Raw genomic sequence first — 19,336 nt, 5'->3', positions numbered from 1 at the left:
ATCAATAGCATTATGATTTGTCAGAGTATGACTAATTTTACATTTATTCGCAATGCTGATTGGTTGAATTGGTGGTGTGACACATTTTGTCATTCAAAACATTCACAAAAATGAGATTTTCTAATTTCACCGCCCCCCCCCCCAAAAAAAAATAGAACACGGATCATTTTTCTCTAAGAATCGATTGTGTACTGTTTCGATAATGTCTTTTGTCATAATTGCAAGATAAAAGATCATCGGTATATATTTTTTGCATGTATTTGTATTGGCTAAAAAGCTATCTGCGGCTTTCTGTCATCGATAATTGCATGTTTACACAACAATTTTATCTTATTTTACCTTCATCTCGGTAACTACCTCTAAAGCTTATAAACTTAAGAACACTTAAAAAACGGGTGACAGTATTTCTTTCCTCTTGAAAGTTTTGCTCTTTTCTCCAAAATATTGATATATAATAATTAATGTTTACCTCATACAAGTCATTATTCAAAAATAAGTTATAAATGGATGTTTTCCTTTGCATATTTCGATAATGCATATCAAAATTGACTTTGTGTCACAATTTTTGAGAAAAAAAAGCTATATGAGATCTCTTCTGTATCGTATGCCCTAAAAATCTACTTGAGACATCTTCTGTATCGTATGCCCTGAAAATCTACGTGAGATTTTCTCTGTATCGCATGCCCTAAAATCTACATGAGATCTCTTCTGTATCGTATGCCCTAAAAATCTACGTGAGATCTCTTCTGTATCGTATGCCCTAAAATCTACGTGAGATCTTATCTGTATCGTATGCCCTAAAAAACTACGTGAGATCAAATCTGTATCGTATGCCCTAAAAAATCGACGTGAGATCTCATCTGTATCGTATGCCCTAAAAATCTAATTGAGATATACTCTGTATCATATGTCCTTTAAATCTACGTGACATCTCTTCTGTATCATATGTCCTTTAAATCTACGTGAGATCTCCTCTGTATCGTATGCCCTTAAAATCGACTTGAGATTTCCTCTGTATCGTATGCCCTAAAAATCTACGCGAGATCTCCTTTGTATCGTATACACCAAAAACAACAGAACAGTCATCATAATATACAGCCAACTTTGCATGATTGAAAAAATAAAAGTAAATTTTCTTACAAATGTTCTTGTTTGTTTCTTCGAGTCAAATAAGTAAGTTTAACGAAAATGCAGGCGGTGTCCTTTTTCTGTGTCCGCTCCTCCTAATTGCTAAGATTGGGGGTAGTATGGTATAGTTGTTACCGCCAGTACATAAGATGGCTTGTTCTTATTATTTATATTTTTTTCAACTTTAATGCAATATGTTTCAAAAGCAATAGGATAACAAATAAATGCTGTTATAATGAATGATGTCGTTCTATTCATAATACAAGTTATTCTGGAATTTTGACAATAAGTTAGAATTTCTGAGAATCCAATATTTTATTGAAATCTTCAATCAGGATTGTCTTTATTGTATCTAAAAAAAAATGGATGTCTCACGTTCTAAATGGTGACATTTAGCTCTAATGAGTTTGAATATTTTATTATGAAGATAAATGATAATTTTAATAAATAGACAAAATGGGAAACAGAATCTATGATTTTTTCTGATAAATTTTATCATTGCAATTCAAAGAATTCTGCAATAACATTTTACAAAGATAACCTAATGAGTATTTTCGCTCCAATGGGAATTATTAATATAGCTAAGTAGTTTAGTCAGTACTTAGTCGATACATCAGCACTTACGGTTGTTATAATACCTTTAATGAAAGTGGTCATTTAAAACCAATTACAAAAATGTATACAAAAATAATATCTTATTAAAAATAAGTATACAGTGCATGAGCCCTTCGGTCAAGCAATGGCCTTAAAATCAATGTAAACCTTTTGTATAGTACTTACGTCAGTGGTTATAGACTATATAAGGGTGATTTAAATTAAAATTCGTCACATTTTACAAAATATCGTTATGAAGAAAAGTCTGTTAAAATTAATCGGTATTGTTTTATGGGCATCTAACTTGGTGGAGTTTTCGCATGGAGGTAAGGCTATAATTTATTGGATTGTATATTAAAACTTTAGAAAGCATAAAATAGATGCATAAAAGATAATGTTGCAAATAGACATGGTTTAACCTACAACTCATTACGCGTTAATTTCAACTTATTTTTTGTTACATATTTTTAAAAATGTAGAGAGGAAAAAAAGATTTTATGCATCTTAATTCAGGAAACGTGTTTTTCTGTTTTCAGTTATACCAACTAATCGTTTTTACGAATTTTTAAAACTAAAACAAAAATAAAAATAATTTAGTGTTAACTCCGTCTGTAATCAATTCCAAATAGTATATAAAGATAAGGTATGTGGTCAGAATTATCAAACAATAAACACATAATTCATAGCTTAGGAAAATGTTTTAAGCTGGAAAAAAAGAAATTTCAGGAAAATGTTTCAAGCTGGAAAAAAAGAAATTTCATCCATGCCTTTTAAATTATTCTGTAGCTCATATTTTGATATCCATTTGTTAATGTTTCAAGCTGGAAAAAAGAAATTTCATCCATGCCTTTTAAATTATTCTGTAGCTCATATTTTGATATCCATTTGTTAATAAGTAATTGGACTTCTCAGTTTAAACCATTAAATTATGCTTGATGAACAGGAAAATATTGCTAAAGCTACTGAGAAAAAAACAACATTGCCTTTGAAACCTGTCGGTGTTTTCTGTTCGTCACCGGTAATAGACATTAAAATATCGCATTAAAAATCGAACTTGGTCATATTTAAAAAAACGCAATATTTCTTGAAATAATAAGTGGATCTCTATTTTTTTTTATACTTCTTCTTTTTTTATGATTGACTTTATTCAGAATTCGTCTTTTATATGCACAACGTCCATTTAGGATTTAGATATTTTGAAGTCTTTTGATTTATAAATATAAATTTGAATATATGTGTTTGCTAATTCATCATAGACAGATCTCTTTTTAGTGAAACTTCTATAGGCACTGTCATGGTAGTCGAAGTTGTTCGAGGTTGCCCGATAATTGCTTTATTTCTTAAGATAGCGTTACATTGGTAAAAACCGCTACTATAAGAATGTCTACCCGGTATAGTTAAACAACTTACGAAAAGAGAAAACAATGTTCGTGGGGGTTTGCTGTTATATGTCGGTCTTCAATAGTTTGTATACGATGCAGATGCATTCATACATCTAAGTTTTTCGTGAGAGTAGAATAGAGAATGGAAACGGAGAATGTGTTAAAGAGACAACAACCTGAACAAAGAGCAGAAAACAACCCAATGCCACCAATGGGTCTTCAACGCAGCGGGCCCCTAAACAATAATGTATACTAGATCAGCGAAATGGACGCCACACTAAATTCCGAACTACAAAAGAACCAAAATAAAAAAGAAACACACAAGATTTACAAATGCTAGAGGTCCCTGACTTGGGACAGGCGGGGTTAAATATGTTTTGTGAGATCTCAACCCTACTTTTATGCTAATGAAATTAAAAATGAAAATAACACTGAAATCATAATTAATGTTGTATCAATACGTCCAAAGCTCTTCTCTGGGTGACCTTCTGCAGTAAGACTCAAACCCACAATTTTAAAACCCAAGCATGTATGAACATTTTAAAACCCAAGCATGTATGAACAATTTAATACGTGCGTAGCTAATGACCAAACGGAACCTAAAAAAGAATGTCAATTCCATCTAAGGTCAACTTTTCCGTTGGTAATTCGAACATTAGTTTCTCAATAGTCTCTAGCTTCAATAACTGCGAATTTAAGAAAGGTATTTTATAAATCATGTCAGCATCGAAGCACTGAACACTCAGGATATGCATTAAAATAAGCTTGGTTAATTTAAAGCATAAGCCATACATTTCATGTACCTATGTATGTTTTTTCTCTCATTCTGATCGAGTTAAAGACTATCCAATTAGTCTATTCGTAAAAGAATAAAATTTCTGTTAAAGACATTGAGCTGCATATATAAGAATACACGCTGACTGTTTATCTTAAACTAACGCATTAAATCTCGAAGAAACATTTTCAATCGAAGTTTCGTATTATTCACTTGAAAAATTAAAAAATTTAATCCGATTTGAATATTTGTAAAAATTACGATAAGTCTCCGTAGAAGGTAAGTGAACGCTCAAGCTCGAGCTCTCCGTAACCGTTTTTAAACCTTATGCTGACGGAGTTAGCCATTAAATGACCTTGCGATAATTAAGTTGTGATTCTATAGTCTGTGACAACTAAAATTTATAACTATTGTTTAAAATTAAATCTTTAGAAAAATATTATGCATATCTTGATACAAAGATGACTTAGAGTAGGTCTATCCTGTCAACATAACCTATAATATTTTGTCTTGCGATCACGATATTCTAAAGACAGATCAGGATCAACGAAGCTGATATGTATATGACCCAGAACGTGTATTAATATACATGCAATTGTTTAAGAATAAGTGTGATATTCTAAAACTTTCATTATATTTTGTTAATTAATTATTAAGTGTCTATTGAACTAAATATCTAATGATCCTATTAACAGGCCTGATACGAGTCTTTATATATTAACATATAAGTAACGATTGTATAATATGCACGAATACCTTTATACTTGTTTGATCTTAAAGCATGAAAATAATTTATGACATAAGATTTTAAAATGATACCATTACGTGGCTTATGGTAAACAAAATAACATCCACAAATGGTCAAATGCACGTTTACGCTCGTCTCTTCTGTAGTATAGCGTCTATCCGTCTGCTGTATCACAAACTCTTGAAAATTACCCCTTTAACAACTTAGAAATATTTGAATTTGCCTTGGAGTTCTGTATTTTTTTTATGCCTTTTTCCCTATAAAACTTTTATAAACGTAGTTATTTTGATTTTCTTTAATTAAGCGATTCTTCATCCTGTTACTTATGTTAGAACACCAATATCGTGCAAGGAAAACAAACCAATCGGTTAAGTGCATATGGTGACTTGTTTCGTTCACAATCACCAAGTATACTACATTTGTATAATTTTAAAACGGAAAAGAAAATAATAGGACCCTTAATATGAGGAAACATCCAATACCAGAACATGGCCAATACATAAAAAAACAACGGTTTTAAATTGTCGTTCTTCATCATGACTATTGCCAGGACGTCTCCAACAAAAAGGAGGTCACACTCTCCAACAAGATACAGACGGCCCTTAGCATCGGCTTCTGCAACCTGGGTGATTAACGTCCTCAACTACCCATGAGGGTCTCGCAGGGTCAGCATCGGCTGGTGAGCTGTTCTCTTGTGTATCTATCGATTTTCCCTGACTATGCCTTCTAAGATTCGAATATATAAGAGTACCGTATAAGTACAGAAGTAATCAATAAATATATTAATTCATGATATCATCCTATAAAATATATCATTTGCTTGCATCAAGATTTTATAACCATAACAAAATAAAACCAGTTCATGGCATCATCAACACTTTTATAAAAAAACATGACAAAAAATAAGGTTGAACACGAAAATTAATTTTAAACCACAAACATGCCTACACGGCGTTTTAAAATAGCATTGAAAGTGTATTCTCCGATAAAAGTTCGGTGTGATTAGACTTTGGATAAACAATGTGAAGTAAACGTCAATGAGACTGCAACCTCACTATAAAAATACACAAATGTTCACTTTGTTTTGTTCTTCGTTATTTTTAAATGCTTTGTCGTTCAATGTATTATCAAATACAAGCAGCACTTCAGAGCACAAAAGTGTCTGTATAAGTCAGAGAGCTTTAAAATGTCCTTGATATTTAACGTGTCGTTTTGTTGCTAAATGTTTATGTTAACTATTCCATCTGATATATAAGCAATGGCATTAATAGTAAACTATTTTCTTGTCTATTTCACCATTCTCAAGCAATCTGTTCCCAATAGTCCACATCTCATAGATACTCAACTTTTAACTTTTCACGCAGTGTTGAAGATAGACATATAAATGCGATATGGTTTCAGTCGAGATTTAAAGAATTTATAAGTTTCGAACTTAAATTGGTTACATGTCTTGCTTCTTCTGAAATAAGGTAATTAGGTAAGACCAAAGTCAATTGATCACATCAAACTTCAATTTAATGACAAACTGTAAAAATCCTTAAAAATCAAGTTATTAAAAACTGCAAGAATCTTTAATATAGCCTTTATAGTCGTAATAGTTTTCATTAGTTTGCATTTTACACAGTAAACAATGTTAAAAGTTTATAGAAGTTCAACTCTGTAAAGAACAAAGATGTGTTGTATACTATAAAAATTTAAAATGTAGGGGATCAATGTCTCTATATACCGTGCAATACAAAATTGTTTATCTAGCCTTATCGATTTAACAGATTATAATTGTTAAACATGGTAAAACACAATAAGACATTGGTATAAGTTAAGTTTGTAATATAACTGTGTTTACCCTCGGAAACAGAATACCGACCGTGTCCTATCAAAATGGTAAGGTCAATAAATGTTCCCCTAAACATCAATGGTTTGTATAGAAATACATGATGTCCTATATAATTAACCCTAGTTATCATTACTGAATCAGAAACTTGTATCTGTGCATGCCAATAGTAAACCATTTTAAACATATTTTAAAATTCAACATTTTTGTGAAGTCGGACTTATCTAAAACTCCATGTTCCTATTGCATACAAATTCAAAATATTTCAAAAAGGATACTTGTTATATATTTATTTTACGTATAACTGTGAGCCTTATAATTCTGTCTTTTACCATTTCTGTCTCAGTTTTACTTGTCGATTCTCTTTCTCGTTTTGAATATACATGTAATACTTGCCACTGGACGTTCAGTAAACAACAATTTCTCTTCCTTTTAAGAATTTTCTAGTTATAATTATGTAATTCCACTAAGTTTAATTTTATGACGTAAATTGCTAATTTTATAAAATAAATGAGTTTTCACCGGTCAATTTGATTTTTATTTTGGTCATGTTACGTCTGATAATTCAATGGCATATTACAAGAATAAATAATAGTTAATAGACACAAAAAAGACATATATATTATCAATAAATCTATTTTGTTTAACATGGGGATTTAATAATATAGTTATGATACAATCGTTAGTATATCATATTTAATAATGTTACTTTTAATAACTGTTGAATAACACAAGTTATATGATTTATATGTATAGCCAGGAACATATATATTAGATATACTGTTCCCAGGTATAGCGTAGCATTCGGTTGCAATATGTCTATTGGCAGTACGTTAGAAAACAAATTGGTGTTATCAGGGAACTAACTTTCACTTAACTGTTGGTCTCTCATACCCTGGTCCAAATATTTTATAATGATTATTTCTTTAAAGTATTAATATTTCTCTTTGATGGTCATATTATCAAAATTACGGTCTTACGTATTAAGTAACTGATTTCAATTATTTTTTCCAAATATAACTTTATATTTAAGACAATTTTTTCCGCATTGATACCAGGTAGCTATCATCGAGTGCAATTTTTAATATAACAATGAGCAAATCAATTGTATGTAAAAATAAGCTCAGGGAATATACGTACTTGCTAATCTAATTAAAGATGCTCATGAGTGTTCTTGTACTTATCCAGAGTCTTACACTTTAAAAATAAATCTTATCATTCATGCTATAAACTGTGGTTGAAATTAGTAACGCTTTCTCCGTACTATAAACAAATTGAAGTTCCAAAAGCCCCTTTTCAAATTCCCTTCACAATAAATTGAATTTTTAAAATAATAATTTTCAATTATCTGGTGTGAAATTAAACGTATAAAGTCATTAAACTTGAAGAGTGCAAATGTTATGTAAACATGGGTTCAAATAAACCTGCATTTTCATCCTGATCAATCCCTCCTTTTACTCGGCCTATTATATTGTAGCCCGAGTTAAATGATACGTGAAGGAAATCATTCTCTGGAACTATTACAAAACTATTAAATTGATACAGATATTTATGTAAAATAGTCTGAATATAAAAGAAACAACGGTCACGAACTCGCGTCAGTTTTACGTGTTTATATATCAGCTATTTTTATTTTGATTATTAGTTAGATAATTTAAATATTAACTAATATAAAGTATAATTTGTATGTTTTTATTAGATAAATTATCAATATATATCTACTTTGTCCTTGAATATGTTTTTCCAACTTTAATGTCTATTCAATGTGTTTTGCTGGGCATTCGTACTTCTTTGATCCCACTCGTGACGTATAAATTCGGTTGATTCTTAATCTTTTCTTATTCTGTATTGTGTGTGCGTATGTTTTTGTTTATTGTTTTTCTTTAAAAAAAAATCTTAAATAAAAGATGTTTTGTATTTTGTTTGTCTGTTTAAATCCATTGTTCCAATTTCTTCGTTATTTTTAAACGTTAAATTTGTTCATTGTATTATCAAATACATGCAGCACTTCAGAGCACAAACAGAAACCTATAAATGCATTTAATACCCATGCTTCTAGACTCAACCCTGTCGACACCTTTATCGGTCTAGAAGTTATCTCATAATATTGTATAGAGGGTGCATTCCCCTATAATATTTCATACTTCAGTTTGATAAGAGCGCATTACATTTTATGCATCATTCCGCTAATGAATATTAAAAAAAATGTCCAAAACAAAAATATTACAAATAAGGTCTGATTAAGAGTTTAACTGTATACGTTATTATAGTATAACAACAAAACTCTAATATTCTGACTATGACCGGAATCCTATGTCTTCTGTTATTATGCAAAATTATTTTAATTGGGAGTGATAGCTTTCAACTGAAAACCCCCACATTTAAATTGCCTCATAATACAGCAGTTATTTATACATCATTTCACATTGCTTTTTTTCAGCTACAACTATAACTGGAGTTTCGCCAAAATACGGAAGTAAAAATGGAGGCACTAGGATAACTATATCAGGAGCCGGTAGGTTTTTCTCCTTTAAGAAATCGGGTGATAAATCTTTGGTCGTCTTTATTAACTTTATTCAGCACTTATCTAACTAGGTGCATTTACATATTGCACAGAAATGTGTCTATTGTTTTATACGGTGTGGTGACATTTAGGTGGTTTTTTTGGTTTGTGTCTCATTGACGAATACCCCACGTCTCTTGATCCAATTGTTTACATTATATCAATCACTATTGTTTTTTTAAATACAAACTCGATAAAAAATGAATTAAATAATGTTTGATTACAGTTGAATAGATCGCTTGAAAAGAAATTAAATTAAACAAAATTATACAGGTTTAATTTTAAAGTCTACACAAATGAATCAAACGCAATTGTCCATACTGTTCTAATGAGAATATTTTAATTATATTTTTTATTTTGATTTTACTTCAGGGTTTGCAAATACCCAGTTTAACTTTGGAGCAGGAAATGAAAATCTTGGTAATAAAGTTAAGCTGATCCAAGGGACACATGAATTTGAATGCGATATACATGTGGATGGTTGCACGCCATCTCAGGCCACGTGCTACACAAGGTATTTACAAATTTTATTAGAAATGTGTGAGGTAAACAGTTCGTCTAAAAGGCTAGCCAAAAACAGTACTTTTAATATAGAAGTCAAATTGGTATTTTTTCCTCTCACATCAACGAATTCCGTATACGGAGGAGAGCCATTGCTTTTAAGACTGCATAAAAATACACAAGAACGTTATATTAGGGGTCTCATTGATCCCGGATCCCGCCTATTGTTTTGTCAGAATCCCGTATCCCGCTTATCATTGTAATAATAGCGCTTGTAATTTCACGTGTCCCGCCCGACTTCGTTTCCCGTTTTCACGCAAAATAATTTGACTTTCACGTGTCACGCTTACAAAATATCGGCAAATCCCGCATCACGCTTACACCCCAATGAGACCCACTATATTCTGGTTCCCCATTTGAAGTATAATGGTACTCTGTCAGATACACTTAGCCTTTTTGCATATATTGCATATTTTCACTTTCCTTAAAAGTTCTAGTCCTTAACTTCCCTTGTCGCAAGTCTATTCGATTATTGCTAATCCAAGGATTTTAATTATAAAAATCTTTGGTTAATCCAGACACATATAACACAGGATTAATTATTTTGTCATTTCATTCTAACTAATCCTTGTTAATAACAGATTTTAATTGTGTTTAATGTATTTATTTTAAGTCATTGATATGATCAGCAGTGAGCGCTATAATTGGCTCAGTAAAATATTTTGTATCTTGAAACTTGTCTCTGGCTAATCCTACCTCTAATAAATCCTATAATCCGCAAGCATAGATCACGTTACACAATAGAAATGTTATATTTTCGGTATCATAGTAAATGCCAACAATAGATGTTTCTTTAAAACGTAAAGGTGGTTGCTCAATAAATTTCAATTTTAATGATATTAAATATTCATATAATCATTTGTCGTCAAGATCAAAATCAAAAACTCAAAAGTTCAAGTTATATATTTTTACCTTGCATTGAAATAAAGCATAAATATGTCTGCTTTTAGACCTATGCCAGATGGTGAATATACCATCAGGGTCAGTGTAGATGGTGTAGATGTCCCGGATGCTAACCACTGTAGTGCAGATGACACAAAATGTACTTTCGTGGTAAGTTTAATTATTCACACAGTATTCAGTGCTCCGCTACTGACATATCTGATTTATTACTATAATATGCATATCATTTTTTTTCTGTTCGGATTCTGAAAGAAATTATGATCAGTAAGCCATGAAACTATTAAAGCGGGTTCCAAATTCATCAAGAAGAGTTTGCCTTAGATGATTTGACTACTGTCCTTTTTGTCATACAGCTTCTCAAGAATTTATTCATCTTTAGCTTCATAATGTTAAGTCCAAAGTTTGCGCGTTTTTGGAGCCAATGGATAAATTTTTAAAATAAAATAAGAGGATGTGATATGATTGCCAATGAAACAACTATCCATCAGAGAGGATGTGGTATGATTGCCAATGATACAATTATCCATCAGAGTTCAAATGACGAAGATAAAAGTAATCATAGGTCACCGTATGCCCTTCAACAATGAGAGCTTTGAAAACTAAGACTGGCCCCGACAATAAAGATGTGAAATAATTCAAACGAGAAAACTAACGACCAAATTTATACAATACAATTTACGGAAAACAAATATGACTGAAATGAACATCGGCAGCCACTGAATTACAAGCTCCTGACATGGGAAAGGCACATACAGAATTGCCGGGTTTCAGTGAAACATGTTTTAGCGCCCAACCGGGCTCATCGTATTATCAAATGGACTGGTAGCAATATTTTTCTATGCAGTAAAATAAGCAGAAAGAGTATATTGTATCAATCTCTAGAAGCCTAATTTCAACTCTTATGATAATGGTGACAAACTGGAATAAGCAAGACCAGAAACATATGAAAGACAAAAAAACAAAACAAAACAAAAAAAAACCGAAAATGCAGGTCATTCAAATTGATAGATTGCGAAACAGACAAAAAGAACTCATTTTTTTCCGAAAACAATAGTGCATTGGAACCATCTGGAAGAGAACATCGCATGCCAAAAAGACAGTTGAGAGTTTCACGGCTACCCTCCAATAGTTGGACTAACCAACGAGCCGCTCTCCATTCAGTGCACATATATCCGGTATCGGATCCTGCAATGTGTAAAATGCAGATACTGATACATTGAATGATCGATTGATGTTTAACGCCACTTTCAGCACTTTTGTGCAATTTCGTGGCGGTAAGTGTTTATTGGCGGAAGAAGCCGGAGTGCACGGAGAGACTGTGACCACCGACCTTCGGTAGGAAAATTAACACTCCTTGTCAATTAAGATTGAAGTCGAGCGCACCTGCCACGTGCAGGATTCGCGGAACCCACAACCTCAGTGTTGACAGGCCAGTGATACAGTAATGCGACTACTAAGACCACTCGGCGAGATACGATGCTAGCAAAACTAATATTTTACTGTATCGAAAGTGAACATAACTTTAAGATTGCTTTGTTCTTTTTGTTTTGTATATCTGATAATTACCGTCTATTTAGCTAGTTTCCAAAATTTCGAAGAAGATTTCCTCGTGGAGGGGGTTCAATAATTAAATGATAGGGGTGCCGCTGGGGTTCTGTTACCCAACCCTTTTCATATAATTTAGATTTTAAAAATGTATCATGACCTTTTCATATATTGCGTAGGTAAAAATGTTACCTTTTCCCATATTGGTTGGGTTTCGTGAAATCGAGAAAATATCACCTTTGCTCGGAGCTCAGATCTGAGGTTCAGGTTCCTTATGTAATGTTTACCTACGGCGAGACTTTCGTCTGTTAAAGAATCACAGGGCATTTCATATAACAAGTAATGGGAACTTTATCAAGTTGACCTTATCATATATTTTTGATAGTTTTCCCTACCTTTTAACCACCGGAGCTATATTCTTTGTTGTATTAATTGCGCACATCACACTATTCACATGCAAACCAGTCTTCGTTATTAGATGTCCAGTGGTCTATTTGACAATTTCATCAGACAGCGACTGCCATAAACTCCAAGAAGACCTGGACAAACTGGCAAAAATGGAAGAACTCTGGAAAATGGAGTTCCATCCTGAAAAATGTAGTGTCCTCACAGTTACAAAAAAGAAAAAGCCAACCAAGTGGGACTATAAACTCCACGGCCATACTCTGGTGCATGAAACATCAACTAAATACCTAGGCTGCACCATCGCAAATGATCTAGATTGGGGAGAACATATAAACAACATCACAGGAAAAGCCAGCCGAAGCCTTGGTTTCCTACATCGAAACCTCCACATTAGCTCAAAATCCATCAAAGAGCATGCCTATAAAATATTAGTAAGACCGCAAATGGAATACGCCACGACAGTATGGGACCCGTACCAGCAAAACCACATAGATAAAATTGAAAAGGTACAAAGAAGAGCTGCACGATATGTAACCAGCAGACAAAGAAATAGATCAAGTGTCAGCAACATGATAAATGAATTAGGATGGAAAAGCTTACAAACAAGACGAAAAGAAGCACGACTCATCATGTGTTACAAAATAACAAACGACCTTGTAGCCATAGACAAGAATAAATATCTACAAAAACCAACAAGAAGCTCAAACCGGAAAGGACAACATACTTACCTATTACAGCCAGCCACCAAAGACTGTAGATAATGGTCCTTCTTCATAAACACCGTCAAGGATTAGAACAAACTGCCACCAGATACCGCCACAGCAAAGTCTCTTGAGATATTCAAGTCTCAAGTCACCAAAACCACAAACTAAATCAACAGAACAATTTGTTTTTATCCTGTTTTTAACCTGTTTTTAATCATGCGCAACTTGCCAGAATATTCATCATGTTGAATGTGGGCAGTATTTGGAAGAAGGAGTATGGATTTTGACGAGTAATGAAGTTGAAGTATTCACATATTTTAAAGCTGGAAAACTGTGACCTATTGCAGCCCTTAATTGTATATAGTAAGTGCCCCTCCTCCCCCGAGAAATTTTCCCGCTGATTAACCCGAATAATTTAGTCGTTATATTCCGCTGATCAACTATTACTTCATTAACGAGTATCGCAAGTAGATACGGGGAGGGACTGAATTATTCGGGTTATCCGCTGATAAAACTAAATACGGAATTATTTTTTTCGTATTTGACTCTTAATTTATACTCAATTTTCCGCTTCCTGATAAGTTGTCGGAAAGAAAAATACAAAAAGCAATAATTTTTCATCTTCAAAGTTCGTCTTTGGTGAGCACACGCATTATCACATTAGTATGTATTGTTATAAAGGACATGGACATTGAGCTAAAAGCTTTAGGCCCATCGCGCAATTACATGTGCGAATTGTGTTCTAGTTCTACGGGAGCGTCTTTTTACCACAGAATACCACAGAACCAAAAATATACCACCAAACACCAAAATTATAAATACTTCAGAAATTATATTATTGTTATTGTTAATTCTTTTTATAATTTGACATTTATTATTCAAATAAATTTAATTTTTCTATTTAGGGTCCACTCACTATCGCTACGCCCCAAACTGAATTGGCCTATTACTGGGTCTATACCAAAAACACCTACCGGTATTAAAACAATTGTAATTCTGGGGTATTTATCGTTGTAGTTGTCATTTTTGTTTAATTTTATGTAAAGAGTTGTTACAATATGAATAAATACAAGTATATTATTAAATATTGAATAATAGTCCATGGAAAACGTTCTCTGACAACACTAGTGGCAACTCAGATGGACATCACAAACTAGTACATTAGTTTGGCTTTTGAAACACTGAATAGATTCTTGATACACTTGATGCAGTTCAAAACCAAATACTGTCGGCAATTCAGATGAAACATTGTATACACATACTTTACTTGAGATGAAATAAAAGTCATAGGACAATATTTCAGATTTTTAAATAATTTTGTATGCATTTAGAAATAGTTTAACTGCATCTAAATAATTAAAAACTAGCATATGAAGCATTACTATATAGATTCTATATTTTGAGTCCAAAATGATGATCTGAGCGAGTTCACTGGCACATTAAAAGAACCAAAATTTAATTAGATTATCTAATTTTGACACTCGTCGTAATCACCAATTCATCAAGCCAATTAACATGTCATTTAGTTTTCACACCTCATGAGACATCAAATACATTTAATTGGGTGTCTTCCTGCTATTCCTTCATTTTGAAAATAAATATTCCTTCTATTCCAATCTTTCAAAATTAATGGCAATGCTTAATTCGACTATGGTGCGGTTTGAACAATATGAGTTTAATAATCGGTTAAACAGAAAAGTTTTCATATGGACAGACATTATGAGTAAAAAACACAAGTGTATAAAAAATTGGAATTTTTATGTAACGAAAACATTTTCTGAGTGTAATGCAGTATACGTTCATAGTACTTCAGTTGTCAATACTATTATATATAAAATATTTAGTAAATATGTTGAACAGTGGCAATGCAATTTACAGCCAGAGAAAGCTTTATCTGGTAAAGGTGGTAACAAACTTCGAAAATATAATTTATTTAAGAACAGTTTTGAAACGGAAACTTATTGTGCAATTCCAATGTCATTTTCACAAAGGAGTTCTTTTGTCAAAATTCGATGTTGTGTAGCACCACTAAGAACCGAAACAGGGAGATTTGAAAAATTACTTTTAGAGGAGCGAGTCTGTGATAGTTGTAAGGATATTTTAGAAGATGAAGCTCATGTTATTTTATCGTGTCCTTTATATGACGATTTTAGAAAAAAATAATTTGATGAAGCAACACATTTTAATAGTGATTTTATGTCTTTTGATGATAAACAGAAATTAGTGTTTTTATTTACAGATGTCTATATGATAAGTAGCTGTGCCAAAGCCTTTTGTTAGAACTTTTTTAATATTTTCAAACTGTACATTGATGAAAACTAACTCGTTAGGTTTTATAGATATTTACCTGAAGTTAATTAGCATTATGTTTTGACAATCTAATCTGATGAATCCCTTGTTTATTCAACTATTCCTTCTATTCCTATATGGATTTCTTACAAATGACATACAAGATTTTAGGAGGAATAAACCATTTAATTGAATTAAACCTTGCATAATAAGATGGCAACTAGAATTCAATCAATTGACAATTTTGTAAATAGTTGATTATTTTAAAATTTATTAACAGAATTGGGAGAACAATCTTAATCGTAAAAGTGTAATTGGCGCCAGGAAAATTCATCATAACTTTTTTTTTATAGAAAAACATTTATTTATAGAAAATCATTTTTTTTATAGAAAAACTTTTTTTTTACAATAAATTGTTTTTAAAAATTTTTTATGAAATATAGTTTAGTATTTCAAAGGTCTCGAAATATAAAAAAAATCTACCTAATAACCTAATAACCAAAAAAGTTTTGATCATTAAAGAAATTTATATCTCATCCGGTCAATCGTCCTGTCATTTGTGTAGCCCGAATTATAAAAATAATATAAATAATTCTGAATTATTAGTTTTGCATTTTGTAAAGTAATTCAATGTTCTGTGGTATATTTTAGTAGTTTTATTGTATTTTGTGTAGTTCTGTGGTAAATTTTGGGTGTTCTGTGGTATTCTGTGGTGTTCTGTGGTAAAAAGACGCTCCGCTAGTTCTACTGAACCGCACAAAACACAAGCCCCTGGCTAGTGCTAGTTACACTTATTACTGTTCTTGCATCTCCCATAACAGCTAACTGAAATCAACATATTTATTTAACAAGGACAAACAAATAGTAATGACGTATTTCTTTGTCAACAATTTATTGTGTAGTATATAAACAATATCTGTTATCTGTCCATGCTGTCTCACAAAATTATTTGACACAAATAAATTTCATCTCATGATCTGGCCTCCCATTTTACCAGTTTATATCCTTGTTCAAATAATTTTATATTCCCAGATATTACATGCTAATTCCATGTTCATTGATCTGTGTGCTTTTTTATGACATGGGCCAGGAATTTTCTTTCACACGATTTTTTGGTCATTTTTTAGGACCAGAAAGTCAAAGCTATAATTTTTTAATTTCAAACTGTCAAATTTATACCGAACGTCATACCATAAATGAACCTCTATCCTCCAGACCCTGTGTAATTATAAAAAGTGATCAGTAATGATTACTACATTTTATTACCATTCTACAATGCTACATGTTTTCATCCAGTTAAACAGTACCACAGTTTATGAAATTATCACCCATGCATTCTAAATATTTTTGAAAACTTTTGTAATCAATTTACAATGAACTTATTTTTAGACAAAGAATTGTCTGTTGTGTCTGATTAAAATATTGTTACTTTCTTGAAGCTTTTCTGTGACAAATCAATTTAAAGTCTGGTCATCCAATTTTACAGGAATTTGATATAGATTTTTCCTGGAATAGTTAGATAAAGAAATTAAATGATAATTCTGAAAAATGTCTGTGGTGACAATGGATTTTAAAAAATTGGCTATCAGACCAAGACAGGTTAATTTGGCGATGCAGTCATTTGAGGATATTTTAGATTAAAAGGACATAGCCTATAGATGATAGGATTGGTTAAGAATGATGTTTTGTCAATTACCAATAATTGATTATTTACATATATCCATGGGATGTTTTGGCAGCATAAACCTTTGTTAATAATTTTGATGTATGTGAGGTCTCAGTAGAACATTTATAATTACCTGTCCTGGTTTGAAACCAAATTGTAACATGTTATAACAAGTTGTTACACAGTACACTAAAAATATACATTTTCTTTTTTCAGGTAAGATGGGGAAACACACCCTACATCCAAAAAATAGAACCTACCTCAGGGGTACCAGGTAAGTGAAATGTTATTTTTAAATAAAAGTGATAAAATGTTTCATCTGAAATACTTTTTCAAAATATTTGTTTGGACAATTAAAGTTAAAATAACAATTTTTAAGAAAGAAATTTTCTTTTGAAACATAGCTTGCATATTGAGTAAATATTGATACAAATAAGCCCTTCTAATGAAAACTTGAGAGCAGAGATTTAAACTTAAGTTAATAGTACGTCATGACATCATTGACACAGTTTTGCTTTGATTACAGTTATGTAAGGTTCTGTTTCAAGAAAATCTGGTTGAAAACCTCCTTGTGTACAAAGGATGTTGACTTTATTTTCATGGAGTAAATTAGTAATATTTTGCATTCATACATGTTTACTTGTGTTAAATTGTGTTTAATTGTGTTTCACTGCTATTAAAATAAATGTAATTTTCTGTTATTCTGTTATATTCCAACTATTTTCATTAAATCTGTCATTATACAGCATACACATGTATACCCCTTTTCATATGATGTAATTTAATTAATGTTTAATATCTAGTGGCAATGTTACATGCACAAATGTATATAAGTCTAAATTGAAAACAACGTTCAAACCTATGATTGCATTGTATAAAAATCGCAATTTTTATACTACGTGTGCATGCAAAACAAATTTCTTGGTAGAGGGGTCAAAATACAGCACAAACAACATTTTCCAAAAGACCAAAAAAGTGAAAAAGTATATTTTAACAAAACGCATTTGACTAGCAGGTCGAACAACAGATGTTCTTAAACCCTGCTGACTGCCATGGCAATTGCCAAATATATATATATATATATATAGGACAATTGAAATACAATTAAAATATACACCTGTTTCTTCCTAGGGATATGATTTAGTATTGATAATTTTTTTGAATATTTCAGGAACATTGGTAAAAATTACTGGAAATATAATGACCACAAGATATGGAAGTAATACTCTTACCAGTACAAATGGCAAAGAAAACAAAATACTTAGGTAAAAATTTTGAATCAAGAAAATACCCTATCAAGCAGAAGTCAATGCATAGATTTTGATCTAGCCATATATCCATGATTCCATCATAGATTCAATGTGTACTGGCATAAAATATCTGAACACACTCCACAGGTGTGTTTTGAAGTGACATTTTTTGGACAATTAATGACTTCCTTTATCCACACTCTCTATGTATGAAAGTTGACAGTTGCTAATCAGACATAGGGTGACCTACCATATATTGATTCCTTTACTGTTCAGCCATTTTCTATCCTAATAATCCCAAATAAATGACTGATTAAAGAACTATTTTATACTTATTTATTAGTAACCCCTCTACAAACATAGTTTTTATGTTATCATCCCGCCCATTGGTCTGTCTGTTGCAACTCCTCCTTAACGGCTTGTCAGATATTTGATAAAACTCCTCCTAAAGGGCTAGTCAGATATTTAATAAAACTCCCCCTGAACGGCTAGTCAGATATTTGATAAAACTCCTCCTGAACGGCTAGTCAGATATTTGATAAAACTCTTCCTGAACGGCTAGTCAGATATTTGATAATCTCCTCCTGAACACACACCCCCTAAACGGCTAGTCAAATATTTGATAACACTCCCCTTGAACGGCTAGTCAGATTTTTTTATAACACTTTTAGCGATTGTAGAACACTACCCAGAAAACTTATCATGGTCCAACATGTTAAAGGGGAGATAATCCAATTTACTTAATTGAAATATACTAATAGTATTGCAAAAAGGGGGGGAGGGGGATCATCCTTTTGTGAGTTCACTTAGTTCTAGTTTAAATTATTACATGAGGTACTAACAATACTTAATGCTGTCTGAGGGATTAAAAAATTGTAAAATATTGCTGTCCCTAAACTCTATTAAATAAAATGTTTAGCATAAATTTCTTGGTAGCTTTATAAGGGATATCTTTGATAAATGGTTAAGATATTTTAATGTTTTTCTGTAGA

General features: G+C 31.8%; 1 protein-coding gene across 4 annotated transcripts in view; it reads left to right on the top strand.

The window, feature by feature from the left end:
- Positions 1–1,949: 1,949 nt before the first annotated feature.
- LOC127700726 (fibrocystin-L-like) overlaps positions 1,950–19,336 on the top strand; it is a 71,307-nt gene continuing 53,920 nt past the window's right edge. For all 4 annotated transcript variants that reach the window (XM_052204339.1, XM_052204338.1, XM_052204337.1 and 1 more), the window contains exons 1-6: positions 1,950–2,048; positions 8,899–8,973; positions 9,394–9,535; positions 10,533–10,635; positions 17,311–17,368; positions 18,266–18,359. In XM_052204339.1, coding sequence (XP_052060299.1) covers positions 1,976–2,048; positions 8,899–8,973; positions 9,394–9,535; positions 10,533–10,635; positions 17,311–17,368; positions 18,266–18,359 — 545 coding nt within the window. In that variant the 5' untranslated portion in view covers positions 1,950–1,975. The remainder of the gene's footprint in view (positions 2,049–8,898; positions 8,974–9,393; positions 9,536–10,532; positions 10,636–17,310; positions 17,369–18,265; positions 18,360–19,336) is intronic.

The sequence above is a fragment of the Mytilus californianus genome, unplaced genomic scaffold (genome assembly GCF_021869535.1).
Source record: "Mytilus californianus isolate M0D057914Y unplaced genomic scaffold, xbMytCali1.0.p SCAF_5, whole genome shotgun sequence".
Lineage (NCBI taxonomy): Eukaryota > Metazoa > Mollusca > Bivalvia > Mytilida > Mytilidae > Mytilus > Mytilus californianus.
This window is presented reverse-complemented; position numbering and strand designations above follow the sequence as displayed.